This window comes from Podarcis melisellensis, assembly GCF_964234715.1.
Source record: "Podarcis melisellensis genome assembly, chromosome: 2".
NCBI lineage: Eukaryota > Metazoa > Chordata > Lepidosauria > Squamata > Lacertidae > Podarcis > Podarcis melisellensis.
Window position 1 is genome coordinate 43,481,129 of NC_138529.1, and position 21,275 is coordinate 43,502,403.

Below are 21,275 nucleotides of genomic sequence, written 5' to 3' on the forward strand. Positions count from 1 at the left end.
ACTAGCTAAACAGAACAAAAGAGATTTGGACATTGAAATGAACTGCTACTGAGAACCAAATAACTTCCCACCTTTATACAGGAGTGATGTACTGCCAAGAGATTCACACTACAGGACAAGGATGCATGACTATGCAACAGAAGTCAGCCATAGCCAGAAAAACTTTTCATACAGGAGTGTAGCAGTTGGCATTTCCTTGGAAAGGAGTGGGGCAAGGAGTTGGCTTTTCCTTGGAAAGGAGTGGGACAAGGAGTTGGCTTTTCCTTGGAAAGGAGTGGGACAAGGAGACAACTGCTCAGACTAGTTCTTTCTAGGTATGGGATAAGCAGAAGTGTGGATTAGCCCTCAGTCTGATTCCAGGCCCAATCCAAAAGCCTGACTTTGGCCTTCAGAACCCTTCACAGTTTGGGCACACAACATCTGAAGGATTGCCTCTTTCGACATGTACCCAGATATTGTCATGAGAGGAATGTGTCATGACCGTCAACTAGAACAATAAACCCATTGACTTGTCAGAGGAACATGTGAGGTGTGGCACCTGGTAATGATTGAAAGAGGCTTTTCAGGAGTGGCAACCTAGTGGTAGAATGCTCTCCTCTGGAAAAACCTATTTGGTGCCTACTTTCATGCCCTTGGACACCAGGAAAGTACATGTTTGTTTTTCTAGATGTTTCAAATTTTGCTACAGCCTTTACATCTTCCTAATTTGGAGAGCTTTTTGCCATGGGGTGACCTATAAATCTAGGAAATAGACATGCAGTATTCATGTGGTAATAATACACAGACATATTAACTGTATATGAGGTCAAACTCCCAGAGGTATCTTCTGGAAAGCTAATATTCATCTTAAACACAGTCTGTAAGGACAAGCTTACATTGCTCGTATTTGTTATGAAAAACAAAATATGTCATCTCTCCCTCCCCACCCTTGCTGAATGGGCTCAGTTACATTTCTAATGTAAAATTTAGCTTCCCTTTGGAGTTCTACAAACAGCTCAGAAGGTTGTTTGTCATTCATAACCGTATTTATTTATTTATTTATATTCCATCAGCTACTACAATAAAATGGAAAATAAATGTCTTTTTCTTATCTCTCACATGGGCCTCAAATAACAATATATGGACACATCTCAATCCCAATTTATCTTTTTATCCCTACACCTATACTGATATTTAGTGTTATTATTTAGTGTCATGAGAATTATTTATTCTTTTCGTTAGCCGGTTTTGTTGAACTTTGTTGGTTGAAGTATCAGTTAGTTGAAAAGATAAAATGGAGGACAAGGCTACTGCACCTTTAACAGCTGAGGTGAGTTAACTTGCTACTGAAAACCAAAAGATGACTATTAGCATAATGGATTAAATGGCTCCTCTACATTAGTGTGTGAGCACCCTAACCCTAACCTTTAGGGCTGCCATCCTGGAAATCGGGATGTCAAAATGGGATCCAGGCAGATTTTCACTAAATCAACAAAATGTCTGGGAAAACCTGGACATATGGCAAGTAGGGCTATTTTTTAAAAAAAGAATATTTCCTGATTTTCATTTGGGGAATATGGCAACCCTACATTTCCTCTTTCTGGTTTCTGCCCCAGAACGATATCAAATGCCACTATGGAAAATCCTCCAACCTTTAGGATCAGTGTTGTATTTATCTAAAAGCTTTAAATGGGCTGAGAGGAGCTGTGGTGAGTGACCTGATAAGTCCTAGTGTAAATGGGACATCTGGCCTTTCCTTTTATGCTTTCTCTCCAGTCCAGATTTGGTCCCTGGAGCTGTATCTTCTCCAAAGGGCAGAAGCTACTGCTACTGTAATAATAATTTTAAGTTCTTAGATATATAAAAAATGTTCATAAATATACCAAGCAAACATATATAAACCACATGTCTGAAGCAGCACAGGTAGACCTGAAACCATTTTGACTCCCAAGCTGACCAAATGTTTCTCTGCAAGGAGGGAGGAGGTGAAAAAAACCTTCCTCGTTACAGGAATTTAGTAATCACCGTTTCAAAGGAATGGGCAGACTACCAGGAAAGGCAATCAGATAAGGCATTATCAGAAAACCTGGCAGACAGGAAAAGCAACAACATTCAAATTTCTGTTGTAGACCACCTTTTCTGTGATGTAGGTATGATGTTTGTGGGGGGTGGTCTTGGGTTACACCCCTTCTGTGATGTATGTATGATGTATGGAGGAGTGCTCTTGAGCTCCAGGGCAGGGAATTTTAAGTATCTATATAAGGGCAGGCACACCTTGGTTCTGGGTCCTCCTCCTTTCCTGTGTGTGAGGGGAGCACCCTGTTGCAGCAGATCAATAAAGTTCAGGCTTACTAGCTTCTTTGCTTCTCAATATTCTCTGGTTGGCCTCTGTTATTTTCTCCTACCAATAGGGAACCCATGTAAGGACTCTATATGGGCTCTTGGATACCTCATAAGAGAAAAAGGGCAGATTTTGTTTACAACATTACCCACATAAACCTGCATGTTTTGCTCCACAAAGCAAACAGCAGCTCAGTGATGGTGTGATCTGAACGGAGAAAAGGCTACAGTAGAAAAGGTAAAAACAACACCTTCCTCTTTTGGTGGGGCAGCTGTGATCTGATTCTCCCCACCTGCGCACACTTCTTCAGCCTTTTGAAAAAGTAGCAACACAGGATATCTGATCATGGGGCTCCCAAAGCAATGTCTGGTTGGGTCATTTATTTTATATATTAGGTTTCTAGTATATAAAGGGAGACAGGAAGAATATTTCCTATAAACAAGGAGAAGCCAAATAGTCTACAGCAATGTTCTAAAGTCCTGCAGTAATATCACAGGATGCGGCTGAGAGGATTAATGCTAACATCGAAACATTCCTCTCAGTCCCTAATAATGTTCTGTCTGCTCTGCTAGAAAAGTAACAGAGAATTTATATTGTACTTTTTGCATGCTCAAAGTGCTTCAAAGCTGATTACTTCAGTGATGCTTACAGTGAGATGGGTAGGTACATGGGTAGGCAAATTAAGGCCTGGGGGCTGGATCCGGCCCAATCGCCTTCTAAATCTGGCCTGCGAACTGTCTAGGAATCAGCATGTTTTTACATGAGTAGAATGTGTCCTTTTATTTAATATGCATCTCTGGGTTATTTGTGGGGCCTGCCTGGTGTTTTTACATGACTAGAATGTGTGCTTTTATTTAAAATGCATCTCTGGGTTATTATTTGTTTTAAATATAGTCCGGCCCCCCACAAGGTCTGAAGGACAGTGGACCGGCTCCCTGCTGAAAAAGTTTACTGACCCCCTGGTATTTCACTCCCCTCTCCCCAAGATGGGAGGGCGGGGCTGGGAGTGAGAGACAGAGAGAGAAAGAGAAAGAGAAAGAGAGGGACAGGTTTGTCCGAGGCTGTTGAATTCATGGCTGAGATGAAGAAATATAATATTTTTTATTAATTTATTATTTATACCCCGCCCATCTGAGAACTTTGACTCACAGATAACACTCAGACTCATAGCCACTATCATTGCTCAATTTACACAGTTTACAGCATAAGCTTATCAGTTACTTGGAAGCAAGCACCTTTGCCCCCAGCCCAATTTCAATCAGACTTAATCCTCAGTCTTAAACCTATTTCCTCATTAGCAATAAATATTTCCCCACCTGTAAGAGGATTATCATTGTCAGGAACATGTAGAAACCCGCAAGAGCTGGAGCGAGATAGCTGCCATTTATATCGGGAATGACAAACAAGGGGTATTCTAAGAAGTGCCCGTTCCAAATGCCATGACCTGCATAAAAATACAAACTACTTTAGAAGAAAAAGCCTGGAAAAGTGCACACTGGGAACAAGGGAGATCACTCAATTCACATACTACCTGTTAAGTAGGAACACAAACTTTAGCAGCAATCACACAGAAGTAAAATAAGAATGCATATAAGAAGCTGGACCATTTAAATCGGCAGTACAGTAGTTTAATGTGGGTGTGGCTGGGTTGCTTTGCGTGTGTGGAGATTTGCATTGCTTTGTAGATCATCCTCTAGATACTATCTTGGGCTATTTGCAATTCTTCTAAATACACAGTTGGGGTCTCTGTCAGGTTTGAAAAGTAACTGGGAGGAAGACTTATGGATAATCATAGTGGATTCTGTGTGGTCTGGGTTATGGTCTCAGAAATAATTTAAATCTGTCTCTGTACCAGTTAGTGAGACTTCTCTTAAGACAATACATAGATGGTATAGAACAGCCACACAACCTATCAACCTACAGTCCCAACTGTTGGAGAACTTGTGCTACAAAAGGCACTTACTTCCACTTATGGTGGGAATGTTCTGCCCTAAGTAACTTTCTGCAATAATTATAGAAACTATTGTTCACTTCCTAGAATCGTTCATACTATCTTTATTTCATGGCTCAAACGAGGATTTACACTCTAGGGAACTTTGACATTTTTACTGGGGAAACCCAGCCAGATGGGTGGGGTATAAATAATAAATTATTATTATTATTATGAGTGCTGTCAGACAAACTATCAGGGATGATGTAGCAGTGTATTTCCTGCATGGAGCAGGGGACTGGACTAGTCAGCCTTTAAGGTCCCTTCCAATTCCAGCATCGAACAAGGTATTCTTTCTGATTTTAAAATATTCAGAAAATAAATGTTGGGAAACTGGATTTTGCCTGAAATTAATAGGTGATTCATATTGTCAGGGTTTCTGGGAGAGAGGAGGAGATGACAGAGGAGACGGAGAGCGAGTGGGAGGAGGGGCAGAAGGATGAGGAAGAAGATGACGGAATTCTGAGGGAATCCACGAGTCTGAGCAGCGAGTCAGAGGATTCTCAAAAGGGGGTTACCTTAATCAAGCAAAGGGGAGGAGAAGGGAGAAGCGGAGAGGAGCCCAGTGGAAGACAGAGGAAGCAAGAGACGTCTCAGCCGGAACGGAGTAAAGGGGGTGGAGTCGTCAGCCTCTCGGAGGGAGCAGGATTAGGAGAGAACAGAGAGAGGGGGTTGGAGCAGGGTGTTCAGCCGGAAAGGGTGGAGAGCAGAGCAGGGGGTGGTGTAGCGGTCGAAAGAAAGGTCAGCAGCAACGTACGCGCGCCAAGTTCAAACGTAGAGGCGCGCGGAAGTGGAGAGAGCTCAGGGGAGGAGCCCGGCCCTAAAGCCAGAAAGAGGGGGGAAGAGGCGGCAGAGGATTCAGCCTCAGGCGAGTCACGGAGAGAGGGAACCCAGGGGGGCAGGAAGACCCTGCGGAAAAGAAAGGAGAGGAAGAGGTGGTCTAGAGCCAGGCTATTAAGTTGGTGCGGAAGAGGGGAGGAGTCAGAGGGGACTTCAGCGGTCTAACGTGGCAGACGTACGGCCACAATGCTGAACTGTATGAGAAGCAGAAATCTTCAATAAACTTTTCCTGTAAATAAGCTGCAACGGAGTGAGGTCTCTTGTGAGCTGGGACCAGTCCTGGGTGGCCGTGACAGTAAGTCCCCTCTCTGAAAGCAAAAAATTTTTTTTTGCGAAGCTCACGAACGGGAGCAGCCATGAGCGCTGAGGAGCAGCTGGTTGCATTGCGGAATCAGGTTACCGCTCTCACATCGGCAGTCATTGCTTCGCAGAAGAAGAATGACGACTTGGAGAAGACGTGCCAGGATTTGCAGGCAAGGTGGGAGCGCGCGGACAAGGCGGGGGCCCCAGGATCCAGAGCGGAGGGCATTGCGCTTGGACGAAGGGGGGGTGCCCTAGTTCCGCATTTTAATGGCAACTTGCAAGACTATCCCAATTTCAGAGCGGACGTTGTATATGCACTGCACTTACTCCGTCACGATTTTAAAGATGAGGAGGAGAGAGTGGGGTTCATTGTTTCGCACCTGCATGGGGAGGCCAGGGCTTGGCTACGCAATTTGTGGCGCGAAGATGGACCGGCCCGTCGCGATTCAACTGCGTTCATCAAAGCGATGGATTCTTGTTTTCAATCCTCTGTGGATGTGGACATTGCGCGCCGTCAAATGCACGGGCTGAGGCAGGGGAAAGCGACTGTGCGCCAATACCACTCTAAATTTTTTGCATTGCTCACCGCCTTAGATTGGCCAAAGGACAGTAAACCGGTCAGAGATCTTTTTTGGGAGGGCTTGAGCCCCCCCATCAAGGATGAGATCGCTAGGGGGGACAGACCCCAGACCCTAGAAGACGTGGTGCAACGGGCTTTAGCTCTTGGAATTCGACATGAGGCGCGTCCGTGGCACGAGGAGGACGGGCCCCAAGCGCGTGCGCAAGCAAGGACTCTCCCTTTTGTGCACAGGGACTTCAGCCGTGCGCACCCCTCGCCAATGGGGAAGGACAGAGAGGAGCCAATGGAAATTGGTGGTGCTAGGGCTCAGAAGCCATCCCAGAGCCCTGTCCCTGGTGCAGCCAAAGCGAAGCCTCCTAGAGGAACCAGGAAGTGTTACATCTGTGACAGTGCGCACCACATGGCGAAAGAGTGCCCCCAGAGGCTCCAGAAGCACACTGCAGCGCTGGCAACTGTAACAGCAGAGGTGCAACCAGGGGAGCAGCTTCTGGGAAACGACAGTGCCTGGCTGGAAGCAGAGCTACTGGGGCTCAGCCAGGCGGATCTGTAGACAAGCCCCCAGCATCACTGCAGAGCGTGGACCCTTTGCCTCCCAAACCGGCAGTTCTGCTCACAGCAACACTCCAGTTGCCTGATGGGAGACTCCTCGAGGTTCCAATAACGATCGATTCGGGAAGCAACGCCGACTTCATGGGACTGCAGTTCGTTAAGCAGCACAACATGGCGCTCCTGCCTGCAACGACGCCTCTGAACGTGGTCACGGTGGACGGCAGGAAGTTGCTGGGGGGGCAAGTGGTGCAGCAAACCCCTCCCATGATGATGCAGATTGGCAACCATCGAGAGCTTATTAGTTTCAATGTCACCCACTTATCGGACACACCCATCGTGTTAGGCATGAGTTGGCTGGAGAGGCACAGTCCCGCGGTTGCGTGGTACCAGAGGCAGATCAACTTTTGTTCATCGTATTGTGCTCAGCATTGCTTTCAGACCGATCAGGGAGGAGAAGCTGAGCAGCCATTGCATCTGGGTATGGTGCAAACAGTGCCTCACAAGTACCAGGAATTCTTGGAGGTTTTCTGTGAGAAGGAAGCTGACAAGTTGCCGCCTCATAGACCTTACGACTGCGCGATTGATTTAGTGCCAGGGGCGCAATTGCCTGCTGCCAAGCTGTACTCCATGTCGGAGGACGAAATGCAAGAGCTTCGGGAGTTCATAGACCATAACCTCAAGCGAGGTTTCATCCAGGAATCTAAAGCAGCGGGAGGCAGCCCTGTTTTCTTTGTGAAGAAGAAGGACACGCCCCAAAAAAGGCTTATAGTGGATTACAGGTTCATCAACAGCTTGACTAAGCCCAAAGCTTTCCCCATGCCCAAGATTGACGACCTTTTAGCGACCGTCAGGAGGGGCAAGATTTTCACCAAGCTGGACCTACGTGGAGCTTACAATCTCATCCGCATCCGGAAAGGGGATGAGTGGAAGACCGCCATGTTCACCCCTCTGGGCACATACGAATACAGAGTCATGCCTTTCGGCCTCCAAAATGGCAGCCACGTTTTTCAAGCATTTATGCACCACGTGCTAGCAGGTCTCCTCTACAAGAAGTGTGTCTGCTTTCTCGACGATATCCTGATTTTCTCGGAATCGCCGGAGGATCACGATAAGGACGTGAGGGAGGTCCTGCAGAGGCTGAAGGAACACAGGCTGTACGCCAAGTTGGAAAAGTGCCAGTTTGATGTCAGAGAGGTTGATTTCCTTGGCTACAAGTTGTCCGACGAGGGACTGGCCATGGACAGGGCTAAGGTTCAAGCGCTGTTGGACTGGAAAAGCCCTCGAAATCGGAAAGAGGTCCAGAGGTTCATCGGCTTTGCCAATTTTTACCGCAAGTTTATTAAAGGTTTTGCGAACGCGACGGCGGCGATCACTGACACCCTCAGTTCCAAGAAGAAGAAGTTCGTCTGGACCGAACAAGCGGAGCGGTCCTTCCGGACGCTTAAAGGTCTTTTCGCCTCCGAAGAGCAGCTGCTCCACGTGAATCCCGGCAGACCCATGCGGGTAGAGACCGATGCGTCAGACAGAGCGGTTGGGGCCGTTCTTTTGCAAGAGGATTCACAAGGCAACTGGAGACCGGGTGCGTTCTACTCCCGGAAGCTCAGCAAGACGGAGCGCAATTATACCATATGGGACAGGGAGTTGTTGGCCATTCATGCAGCTTTCGAAGCGTGGCGACACTTCTTAATAGGAGCCAAGCACACGGTGCAAGTCCGCACGGATCACAAGAACTTAGAGTATTGGCGGACGGCTAAGTTGCAGACCCAGCGACACATGCGCTGGGCGGAGTTCTTTGCGGATTTCGACTTCAAAATAGAATACATCCCAGGAGACTCCAATGTTATTGCAGACGCGCTGTCCCGAAAGCCGCAATACTTGGAGGAAGCAGCTCCAATCGCAGCAAAGCACATTTTCGCACCGCAGGCGTGGACGTGCGCTACCATCGCAGTCGACCTGGACGCGGTGCGACGCGCGTTGCAAAGGGATCAGTTTGCACAGTCCAAGATGGAGGAGCTACGCGGAGGGTCGCGAGACAACGATGAGTTCCAATTGCAAGATGGACTTTTGACTCGTAAGGGTGCCCTTTACGTGCCCACCGACGATCTTCGAGCCAAGGTTCTGCAACAATTGCATGACGCCCCTAGTGCAGGCCATTTCGGCAAAGAGAAGACGATGGAGTTGGTGGCTAGAGACTTTTGGTGGCCCCAGATGAGAGGAGAGGTGGCGGACTACGTCGCCAGGTGTGATATCTGCCAGAGGTCCAAACCAGTGCACCAGAAGCAGGCGGGATTGCTAGAACCGCTGGAGACACCGCAGCAACCGTGGGAGAGGGTAGCGTTGGACTTTGTTACGGACCTGCCCAGCTCCAGAGGTAAGACGGCGGTGTTAGTGGTGGTGGACTTGTTCACCAAGATGGCGCATTTCATCCCTTGTGCCAAGGTGGCGACGGCAGAACAGACCGCAAAGCTCTTCATCGATCACGTCTTCAGAGTGCATGGACTTCCGCAGTCCGTCTTGTCCGACAGGGGGCGCCAGTTTGTTTCCACTTTCTGGCGAAAGCTTCTGGGCATCTTGCACGTCAAAATCAACCTGACATCGGCGAGACATCCACAAACCAACGGTCAAGCGGAGAGGGTCAACGCGATCATGCAGCAGTACCTGCGGTGCTACGCCAACCAGCGACCTGCGGCGTGGGTGGACTATCTGCCGATGGCTGAATTCGCCTACAACAACACGAAACACGCATCCACCGGGGTGACGCCTTTCTTCGCGAACAATGGCCGTCATCCCAGAACCTTCCCGAGATTTGCGGCACCAGGAGGGGGGGGGCCTCAAGATGCCGACCAGTTTGCAGCGGAGTTGCAAGAGGTGCACGAGGAGCTGCGGAGACATTTGGAGCTGGCAAAACAGGCGTATAAGGTGCAGGCCGATAAGCACAGGAGGGCGGGAGAGGACATCCAGGTTGGGGACTGGGTGTGGTTAGCAGCCCACGCGATGCCGGCCAGGTCATTGGCCAAGAAGAAGTTAGGACACAGGCAGCTAGGGCCATATCTAGTTGAGGCTAAGATCAATCCGGTGGCTTTTCGTCTAGCCCTTCCGGAAGGTTCCAGGGTGCACCCGGTCTTTCATAGGTCGGTGCTCACTCCCTACAAAACCCCACACAGGTTTCAAGAGTCAGGAGCACCCCCAGAGCCACGTAGGAGGGCGCCTGAGAGGGGGGAATCGCCAAGGCCAGGACCTCTTAACGAGGTCACAGAGATACTGGACTCGAGATGGGGGGAGGAGGGAGTTGAATACTTTCTCGCCAGGGAGGGCACACCAGCCGCTGCTAATAGTTGGGTGCCAGGCTACGAGTTAGACGAACCCCTTTTGAAAGAAGAGTTCCATGCACTTTTCCCACATAGACCCATGCCAGCTGAGTACTTTGATGACTGGCTTTTCACACCCACATTGTCAGATAGCACGTTCAGGGGTTTCTCTTCCCCCGAGGAAAGAACACCAGAATCAAGCCCGCCCAGGGGATCGTGCTCGGGGGTGGACACGGAAACCCCTTATTGGTGGGAGGAGCAGCCAGAGGAGGAATGGCGTAAGAGGTGGCTGATAGGTCCTTGGCGGGCAGCACCGGAGGAAGTAGCGATGGAAGCAGAGACTGAGAAGCATTTGGGGGAAGAACCCGACTTCGAATACGCGTACACAGAACTGCCAGCAGAGAACATTGACGTAGACGACCTGTATCCTGAGCCTACCCCCGAAGAGCCGCAGTTTCCACAACCGGTCCCCGGCGAGCGGGAGGGGGGAAGGGGGGGCTTCGAGGGGGGGATGGATGTCAGGGTTTCTGGGAGAGAGGAGGAGATGACAGAGGAGACGGAGAGCGAGTGGGAGGAGGGGCAGAAGGATGAGGAAGAAGATGACGGAATTCTGAGGGAATCCACGAGTCTGAGCAGCGAGTCAGAGGATTCTCAAAAGGGGGTTACCTTAATCAAGCAAAGGGGAGGAGAAGGGAGAAGCGGAGAGGAGCCCAGTGGAAGACAGAGGAAGCAAGAGACGTCTCAGCCGGAACGGAGTAAAGGGGGTGGAGTCGTCAGCCTCTCGGAGGGAGCAGGATTAGGAGAGAACAGAGAGAGGGGGTTGGAGCAGGGTGTTCAGCCGGAAAGGGTGGAGAGCAGAGCAGGGGGTGGTGTAGCGGTCGAAAGAAAGGTCAGCAGCAACGTACGCGCGCCAAGTTCAAACGTAGAGGCGCGCGGAAGTGGAGAGAGCTCAGGGGAGGAGCCCGGCCCTAAAGCCAGAAAGAGGGGGGAAGAGGCGGCAGAGGATTCAGCCTCAGGCGAGTCACGGAGAGAGGGAACCCAGGGGGGCAGGAAGACCCTGCGGAAAAGAAAGGAGAGGAAGAGGTGGTCTAGAGCCAGGCTATTAAGTTGGTGCGGAAGAGGGGAGGAGTCAGAGGGGACTTCAGCGGTCTAACGTGGCAGACGTACGGCCACAATGCTGAACTGTATGAGAAGCAGAAATCTTCAATAAACTTTTCCTGTAAATAAGCTGCAACGGAGTGAGGTCTCTTGTGAGCTGGGACCAGTCCTGGGTGGCCGTGACACATATGTTTACTTTTTTATAGACCTACAGCTTGCTTTTTGACCAAAGTCCTCATAACAGGTCAAAATATAGTAAATATCTTTGTATTAAAATGCCATATTAAAACCCCCAAAATTAAACATTATCAACATTTTGATTTTTAAAAAGTGAAAAAAGAAGGCAAAGCTGCTCTTGTTCTCTGGTAACCAAAAGGTACGTCTGAAAAGCTGAGCAAAGCTGAGCAAGTAGTTCTGGTGAACTTCTGGTGGGATGAAGCTTCATACAGCAATGCTAATTCATGTTAATATCTTTGACAAGCAAAGGTGCAATCCAATGCCCGTTTAACTGGGAGTGAGCCTCATTGAATGCAATGCGTTGTACTTCTGAGCATGCCTGGATTTATTTATATGCTAGCTAACAAAGTTACAGTTTAGGGCCTTCATCTTATGAAGGGCCTCTAAATAGAAAGAGTCACTTTATTTCACGTTTCATACAATTGGTTAAAAAACCAAGCCTATTGCAAGATCAGTGTTTTTGCTAGTGTGTCAATTTTTAGTTGCATCCTTGACTAGGTACCAGGATATTTGCAAATATATATATATATATATATATATATATATATATATATATATCCCTTTCTGTTAGAATAATACATATCTTTTGGTAATGCTATGGGGCCTCTTAAATTTAACGTAGCTTAGGGCTCCAGCATATCTCAAGCTGTCCCTGTTTCTGAATAGGCTTGTAAAGGATTGTGCTGTAAGTCACCTGCGTTTTCATCCCACCTGGCCTGAACCCCTTTCCTTTTTCTGATGAACATCCACCATCCACCCGGAAAACCGATCAAGTTGCAATGTCAGTTAAGTCAAGAAACTCATTTTGAGCTGAAGTACCAACAGTAAAATATAATAATTAAATCTGTGCTGTTGTTCAGCTGAAGAGGATTCTTCACTTCTGGGTCCTTCAGTACTAGTCTGGTTAATTGACTGGCTTACTGCCATGTCATGCCAGATTTCTCCAGGGCACTCTATGCTGGGAAAAAGAAACTCACTATGAAACCTTGCAACGCATAGTGCAGTGTTTTGCAACTCACTTGTGTATTGCCACTTAGAATCCAGGATACAATTACAAGAACCTTTACATGCCCTGCCAAATTTTTATTTGTGGAAGGCTCAATAGTCTTGTTTCCATTAGAGTTTGACACCCCAGCAAATCGTGGTCGCAGTAGGACAGGATTATCGTAAAATTGCTACAAAGCAATCCTTTTCCCTGCTACATATTGAAAGCAATTGGTTCTCTCAGCAGCAATCTAGGAAGCCCACCAAAAATAAGCTATTAATTTTAGCAGTGAAGCACATCCCTATTGCAAAGGCTTCGTGAAATGCAGGAAAAAAGTTTCCATCATTACTCCATACCTAGTGCTCCAGTGAGACACATGATGAAGAGCAGCCCCACACAAAAGAATATATCAATATTCAGACGTTGTTCTATTTTGCTGCGTTTATAACGAGGACCTCTGTTGTTTAACATGGCTTTTGTTTCAGGGCCTTCAAGAAAAAGAAGAAGAGGAAGAAACTGTCATATGGCTTTATTATCTTAAGAATGGTTGAATGCTAGATTTAGATAAATTCATGTATACAACATCAAGTCTCACATCAAATATAAATGATCTGTAAAAAGGACTTTATGATCTGAAAATAAAGATGATGTATGTACCTTTGCAAACACAAAGGTGTTTGCAACACCTTTTATATACTTATGATAATAAGTATGTAAACCACATGTCTGAAATAGTACAGGAGAACAATCCTGAAGCCATATTGACTCTCCCAAATTGACCTCAAATATTTCTCTGCAAGGAGGAAGGAAATGGGAAAAGCTTTCCAATTGTCTTTGGACTGTAGGGGCTTACGCCTCCCTGTAAATACAGTCTGGCAAGTATCTGTTAAGCTGAGCATACTATTAATATGAGTAAGAGATTCATGAACTAAGTATTTACCATTTCAAAGGAATGGCCAGGCTACCCAGAAAAGGCAATCACATAAGGCATTGTCAGGTATCCTGGCAGACAGGAGAGAAGCAACACGCTCAAATTTCTGCTGGGGACCACCTCTTTCTGTGATGTACGGATGATGTTTTGTGGGGTGGTCTTGAGCTATAGGGTTGGCAGTTTCAAAAGTCTATATAAGAGCTTGCACACCAGTGTTCTGGGTTCCTCTCCTTCCTCCCTAGGTGGGGGGAGTGGGGGACCCTGTTGCAACAGTTTAATAAATATAGCTGCTTTGCTTCTCAATACTCTCTGGTTGGCCTCTGTTATTTTCTCCTACTGATAGAAACCTACATAAGGACTCTGTATGGGCTCTTGGATACCCATAAGGGATAAAGGAGCAGTTTTTTTTCTTATAACAGTCTTTACATTCATACTTGGTTATGGCATCCCCTCCTTGTAGCTAGGGTCTCTGTGTTCCCTCCCCAAATTTCTGGTGCATATTGCATCCAGGCACAGCAAGTGAGGGAATGCTAACTGCCATTGGCTCCCATTAGCTTGCTATTCTGGGCAATAAAGCAGCAATCTACCTAATAAAAGGAAACCTTGTCTAGGTGCTGTAACAATATTGCTATAGATCTGTGGGTGCTAAATGCTTGGGTTTAATGATTTAATTAAAACTGGTATGTTAGGACTGGTAATAACCAGGCTCATGAGAATGAGCATATGTGAAGAGTTAATGAACCTAAGCACACTTCCTGTGTTGTGTATCGGACATTGTAATCTTAGCCAAAGGAACAATGGTTAATAAAGTCAGACAATAATAAATTGTCAGACAGGTAATAAAGTCACCTCTTTGTGAGGGGACTGCCTGGTGGGCATATACACTTAGGAAGTTCAGGCATCAAAGGATTAGGTGTTGGCACAACACAGGATCAAAGGAAATAGGTGTGAGAATGCAAATGTGAGACTTCCCTCTCCTCCCAGATAGAAAAGGGAAACTGAGAGGCTATGGGGTTAGAGTTGGGAATGGTGTAATCAGGAAGCAGAGATAGGAAGTGTTAGCTGGGTTGTGCCCTGCAGTGCAAAATAGGCACCAGAGAAAGGATGGCGCTGGGCTCATTGTTGCTGCTATGGCATAAGCTGGCACACGGGCTCAGGTTGCATATATGTGTAAATAAACCATATAACAAAATGACACTGTAGCCTCTATTGTGCCTCATTCCCAAAAGAAACATTAACCCTGAGCAGCATGGCTGTAACCCCTGGAATCTTGTGCAGCTACTCAGCTGGGGAGGCGTGGAACAATATATTCACTTACCACTAAAACTGTCCTCCTTATTAGAACAAATTAGTACTTTGAAAGTAACCAACAAAATACGAATCTTTAAAAAAGGATTAAAGGGGTTTGGTGAATTTACAAGAATCTTAGTCTAGTGCCTGCCCTAGGTAAAACATCACTAAGTGTATTTGGGTTGTACATAGTTTGAGTGGCATTCCTACCATTGAAGCACACACCGTTGACCAGTTCTGCCATTTACAAGAAAAGCCAGAGGAAACCAGTGTCAGGAAACTCACACTCCTCCCTGAAGCCCCTTTTCAATGTTTTAAAAATGGATTCAGCTTGTATGTATGCATGTAAAATGGGAGAGTGTATTATTTAGGCAGTAGTCCTAAACCCACTTACCAGGGAAGCAGTCCCATAGAAAACAGCAGGACTAATCTTCAAGTAAACATGCATAGGGCTGGGCTGTTGATTGAATAAATGTACATTCAGCTCTCTAAGAATAAAAAAGGGTAAGATGTCCACCTGTGTGGAGAAGCTGCTGTAGAACAGCTAAAGGAAAAAAACACTGGGATGGGCATGTATATGTTTGTACACAACCTAAGGCTAATATTGTTTCTAGGGTAGATGCCTTGCTGAGGAAGAATCCACCAGGGGAAAGCAGAGCTTTATCCCAGCAACGCTTTATAATGAACAGAAATGAATTCTCTTTCTCCCCACTGCCGTTCCCAGAGGTTCTGTGCATTAAAACGAAGTCCCTCCTCACACATTATATCATTAACGTATGCGATTCATTGCCAGAATATGTTATGATGCTCACCACCTTACCTAGCTCTAAGGGATTAGACACATATAGGATCAGTCTATCAATTGCTATTAGCCATAACAGTTAAAAGGAAACTCTGTGCTTTGAAGCAGTAAATATCTGTTTAACAGGTGCAGGGAACATGGCACAGATGATGCTGGTCTCCATCATGCTCTGCTTGTGAGCTCCTGAGGCCCATCTGGTTGCTGTGGCATCTGATCCAGCAAGACAACTGTTATGTTCCACCCAGTTCTACACTAAAGTCTAGAGATCCCTTACTTTAAAGTCAGCACAGTTTCCTAATACTACAATATTATGTGGGTGTTCATATAGAGCTCCATTGAACATGTTACTCAGTGAAATACATTTGACAACCAATCCATCTCCTGGAAGTATTACTTGAATATACTGTTTGGGGGAGTGGTAAGCTTGTGCAACCATTACCATTACTATAACCTGCTATAACTATTACCATTATTAGTGTAGGATATTTCCTTTTGAGTCACTTCCTGATACAGTGGACGCTCGGGTTGCAAACGTGATCCGTGCGGGATGCACGTTCATAACCCGCAGTGTCCGCAACCCGCAGCAGCGCGCCTGCGCATGTGCGGGTCGCGATTCGGTACTTCTGCACATGTGCAAAGCGCAATTTAGCGCTTTTGAGCATGCGCAACCACTGAAACCTGGAAGTAACCCATTCTGGTACTTCCGGGTTTTGGCAGCCCATAACCTGAAAAAACGCAAGCTGAAGCGTCCGTAACCCGAAGTATGACTGTAGTCAGCAAAGAAAGGGATTCTGTGTCAGTGTCTGAACACTGTAGAAACATACACTGTATTCACAATGAACAGCTACTTGAGGTTAGAAGAGACAAAGTACTTAAAAGTGTTAGAATCTAATTAGATGGCCGACTGATTTTTAAGTATGTTTGACTATTTCACAGCAACCAAATTGACTTAATGAGAAGCTGCTAGTGCACTTTCTGTGTGAACATAAAGAAAGCCCAATATGTCAGATCCAGCAGTGAGTAATTTTAATGTTACTTAGCTCTTCTTGAAGTGAATCTGAAGTACCAACAAAACAGCAGGCCCAAAAAGAAAATGTGTACTAAATTAGAATCAAATTGCTCCAGTTTCAGTGGACGGGTATTTGAAGTTCTAACCACAAAACATGAAAGGGAAACTAGACTTTATTCTGTACCCCTCATGGTGATTTCCAAGTTCCCTGCTTTCCCTTGCTCTGAGCATGGCCTCTGTGGAGCTGTGTGTGAACAAGATATCAAGTGACAGTCCCAGCATCAAAGGTCTCCAATGCAAATAGACAGTTTTGCAGAGGGATTTATTAGGAATGAATATTCCTAAAATGTGCCTTTAGGTCCTCCCCAGTATTCCTAAAGGCACAGTCCTAAAGTCAGGAGCTGTCATTGAAACAGGCATAGCAGGGGAAGGAAGTTAGTTCAAAATGATCTCTTTTTGGAATGACAGTTTTGATCAGGATCACAACCACAGCTGCAACTTTCTTTTTTCATGGATGTCCAAGCGCATGCAATTGGGTAACATGCTGACATTCCCAGTCATGAAAATGTTTACTCAGAGCAAGTTGCATTGTTTTCAGCAAAACTTCCAGATAAGAGGGCACAGGACAGAGCAATAGATTGAAAAGTCTTGGAGCCCTGGAAACCCTAAAAAAGGGAAAGGCAACCTGTAGGCTTCCAGATGTTGTTTGACTCCAACTCTCACTCAACAGCTGCAGCCAGTACAGTCAATGACCAGTTGTTGTCCATCAACATCTGGAGGGAACCAGGTTCTTCCTCTCTATTATAAAAGCGCTTTCTTCACAGTGCATTCAGTTCTCTTTGTAAGTAGCTTCTCTGGGTACCCATTCTGGATTACCAAGTGGGACAAGCCATGTTTGTCTTCCTTCTGACTGTTTGTGGCCATTCCTGGTTAGGTATTGCTCAAATACTGTATAACTTTTTTACTTAATTCCCCTCTCTTTTATAAAAGTTCCCAGGGTGTCTTTGCGTAAGAAGAAAATACAAAACATAATTATAGCACAAATAGTACAAATCTGTATCTAAACATACTCACGGGTATGGCAGCCAAACAGTTTATCCCCATAAACTGACCTTTCATAAAGCAACAAGTTTAGCCAAAGCCACTCTTGACCTCCCTACCATTTACAATGGTAAACCCCAATGGCAAACAAATGAGTGTTAACACTAATATGCTATATAGACATAGGTCTAAGGGAGGACTGGGAATGCTAAATCTATGATGCTACTGCACAGCATTTCAAATCAAATCATTAACCCCACCTATTAAAAAAGGTAAATCCTTCAAATATGAAGTTTATAACAGTTTGTATACACAGTTGTTGTGGTGGTGGTGCATACTTATAGCGCATTCCTACATGTCTACTCAGAAGTAAGTTCCATGAAATGCAGTGAGACTTACTCCTAAGCTGGTTTATCTAGCATTGCTACCTTGATTAGACGAGACTCTGAGAGTGCAAAACAAATTTCAGGTTGCACGGATGACTGTTGGGACAAAGGAACAAATCATATTTCTGGGCTGAATAGACTTAAAAGCACTCTCTCAGCAACTATGTGGGGAAAAACATTACCTGCATAGACAACAATTCCTATTGTAACCTCTGTGTTCCTCACTGTGCATCCACGAAGAAGGAGACTTTCATTGTTAAAACCAATTCGTGTGAGGTCAGGCTGCTCCCTACAAGGAAGAAAAGGATTTTCCATTTATATCTTGGCTCTTACAGTGCAATCCCACACATATCTACTTAAAAATAAGCCCTGGTGAGTTCAACAAGACTTATTTCTAGGTAACAATGTACTGGACTTCAGTCTCTCACACATATATATCACATTTCTAAACCAGGGGTGACTAACCTGTGGCCCATCAGCTCCCATCATCCCTGGACCATTGGTATGCTGGTCAAGGTTAACAGAATCCCCAAACATCTGACCTCAAGTTAGCCATGCTGTGGCTTCAAACCAGAGCCCAAGGGCAGAGTATCTACATTACAGATACTCTGCCCAAGGTCCACATCATAGTCACCAAAGAGCGGTTCTGCAGAGCACCTCTTTATGCTCAGTGTATGAAAATTTTGGGAGGTTCCTTCTGCTTTCTGTTGTGCAACAGTGCCAGCTGTGCAGGTTATAGGTAGGTAGGTACAAATGAAGTTTGTCTGAGACATCTATGAATGTAGGGATAAACACTGCAGTAACTTACACATAGCCTTTAAATCGATTGAGATGGTTGTTGGGTTTTTCGCAAACAATTGTGCTTTGGAAAAGTTCTGGTTCAAATTCAGCATTCTGCAACAAAACAAAACCCACAGTGAGTTCCTGTTATGTCAGGAGCAAATCAGTGCACTATTTCTGAAAGAGTAACAAGCTGGGTAGTGAAAAAGGAACATCAAGCATTTAAATTTACATCAGAAACAACTGCCACTCAACACTGTAATTTACAGTGAGCCCAATATTTGTTATTAACCTGTCAGGTTGAAATGTGTTCTAATTTTGAACCCAGTTATAATGTATGTTTTTTTTCAGGCCTATGTATTTATGTGTGCGTATTTCTATATAAAAACATTGCTTAGACATCAATTATACAGTGTTGTAAAATGTAGCATCGAATGTATTTGTGGCTGCACACACACAACTATCTTCCTTAAAGAATGAGTAGCAAAGAAAATAATGTGATTCTGAATGCATGAACACCACCAACAAGGCCTCATCTGCCAAACATAAGGTCTGAGATGGCTGATATTGGGGAAAGTACTCAGGTCCAAATTATTTAACACTTTATATGCTAGTACTAGCACATTGAATTGGGCCAGATTTCTAAGGTTTGGACACCTTAACTTTACCAGCTTGAGTTTCTATTCCCTAGCATGTCCAAATTTCATTTTCAGAACAATCAAATGTCTCCCTCTCAGATTTTGAAAGCCTCTTTCCTCTATCTCTTTGAGTTACTATGTGATTCCGATCTCCCGGAATAGAAGACCATTTCTTTTTGCATTACAATGTAAACCTGCTGATTTTATATCTGCTTGGCCCACCTTCATTTCACTGCTCTGCCATGCTTCTTGCCTGCATCAATGAGGGATTTGTTAAGTGCCACACAAAATGGCTGGCATTCCACTGGCTGTGCCAGCCTGGATTAAGGCACTCTCACTGCTGTAGTTATATAGCTTTGGAGAGGCACCTACCTGTGTATATTATATATGGGATTACTATAGTGTTAGAATTCAAAGTGTAGCAGCCACTATTTTATAAACAGTAACCATCTCTCTGCCCTAACTTCCAAACACAGTAATTCAGTACCAAAGGCTTGAGGCTGGTTCACATGACATCTCTTCAGACCACTTTGCCACACAAAAGCTCCGAGTCACATTTGATCTAGCACCTGAAGCTAACATGGTGGCAGTTGTGGAAATGGTCTTGTGTAAGCTAATCAAAGCACATTTTGCCAGATGGGTTTGCCAGAAGTTATCCTGCTAAAGATTCCCTCCAGCTGGACAGTTCTGTGCTTCTGTCTTAAATTTATTTGCATACCAAGGTGCCACTAAAAGAACAGAGGGAAGACAAGTTGCAAAAGTCGCTTCCAGGCATACCTGATTAAAGAATCCTTTCACAACTTGTCTTTGCTTAAGGTTCGTCTCGCCATCAAGATTTGATGTCTCTAAGTGACAGATCCCCTTCTGATCAGAGGTGTGGAGCAGCAGGATGTCCGCAGGGACAGTCTCATTACATTGCAGCTGCACAAAGTCTCCCACTCGTACCTCTTCCCAGCATGTCTCAATGTAGGCTTTTTTCTTCCTGTTATGAGAAAAGACACCACAGCTGAATGGCCTGTGACAGGTCCATCAAGTCACAGAGCGTCTCTTTTCTTTGTGGTACAGCAGTGGCTGGTGAAGTGGTTCAAACAGAATGAGGAACAAATTCATTTTTATTTTTATTTGCATTTTTATGAGAAATTTTGTAACTGACATTTCTCAGAGCAATATGTGAACTGGAGTATAAATATCCCTTGAAATTTGCATATCTCTGAATTTTATGATGCAGGCCTCCAGTGTGTACCAAAACGCACCTACTAGGGGAAAGTGTGCATATCTATACATATACTAGTGAAACTAACATACAACAATTCACTTTGTTAGGGGAAATTGAGTGCAAAATGTGCATGTTAGTTAAAATTACATACAAAAAAATGTGTGTACTTCCTTGTGACTGTGATTTTATGAACACCTTTTAATATTGTGTTTTTAAATTGCTGTAACTTTATGTTCTTTTTGTCCTGGAACTTTATGGTGAAGGATGATGAATTTTCATGAATATTTTTTTTAAAAAATTGCTGCAGAAATGAGGAGAACTGAATTTAACATTAGGAAAATGACAAACTGAGGGAACCTGAAATTGGCATATTCACCCATCCCTAGTTAAAGCCAAATGTTTTACTTATTGATCACAGGCATATAATAATAATGTATATTTGTTTTAAAAACTCTTGAATTATTTGGCCAAAATCCATGATAGCAGGTGATAGATGAGCACCTTTGAAGAGGGTGTTCTATAATTGTTCCATAAGTGCAACAGAAAAATCCCTCTTTCCTGTCACTACTTGACTAATCCCTGAAGGGCCATCAATGATTATTTTAATGAATGGGCAGATTTGTATGGGAACACCAGCCTTTGGGATATTCTGATATTCAGCTTTATATAACTTTACAGGTCAATGTCAGCACTTTCAATTGTACTTGGAAGAATATAAGAAACCAGGGAAGATGTTTAATACCAACAAGATACCGGTAGATTCCATATGTTTAATCCTAGTCAATTATTTGGCTGTTGTGTTTTCAAGCAAGTGAAGCTTCTGAGTAGCCTTCAAAGGCACCCCCAACAATGATGCACTGTAGAAGTCTTCATAGATTCGCAATTGTTGTTTAATTGTTTAGTCGTGTCTGACTCTTCGTGACCCCATGGACCAGAGCACACCAGGCACTCCTGTCTTCCACTGCCTCCCAC

At 45.1% G+C, this 21,275-nt stretch overlaps 2 protein-coding genes across 2 annotated transcripts in view; one reads left to right on the plus strand and one right to left on the minus strand.

The window, feature by feature from the left end:
* Positions 1-21,275, plus strand: part of PTTG1 (PTTG1 regulator of sister chromatid separation, securin) — a 290,197-nt gene that overhangs the window by 70,047 nt on the left and 198,875 nt on the right. The gene's annotated exons all lie outside the window — the stretch shown is intronic.
* ATP10B (ATPase phospholipid transporting 10B (putative)) overlaps positions 1-21,275 on the minus strand; it is a 57,927-nt gene that overhangs the window by 26,061 nt on the left and 10,591 nt on the right. Inside the window, exons 2-6 of the mRNA XM_081899115.1 lie at positions 19,865-20,069; positions 18,478-18,563; positions 17,852-17,958; positions 12,567-12,698; positions 3,637-3,764 (exon numbers count right to left, since the gene is read on the minus strand). Of these exons, the coding sequence (XP_081755241.1) occupies positions 3,637-3,764; positions 12,567-12,698; positions 17,852-17,958; positions 18,478-18,563; positions 19,865-20,069 (658 nt within the window). The remainder of the gene's footprint in view (positions 1-3,636; positions 3,765-12,566; positions 12,699-17,851; positions 17,959-18,477; positions 18,564-19,864; positions 20,070-21,275) is intronic.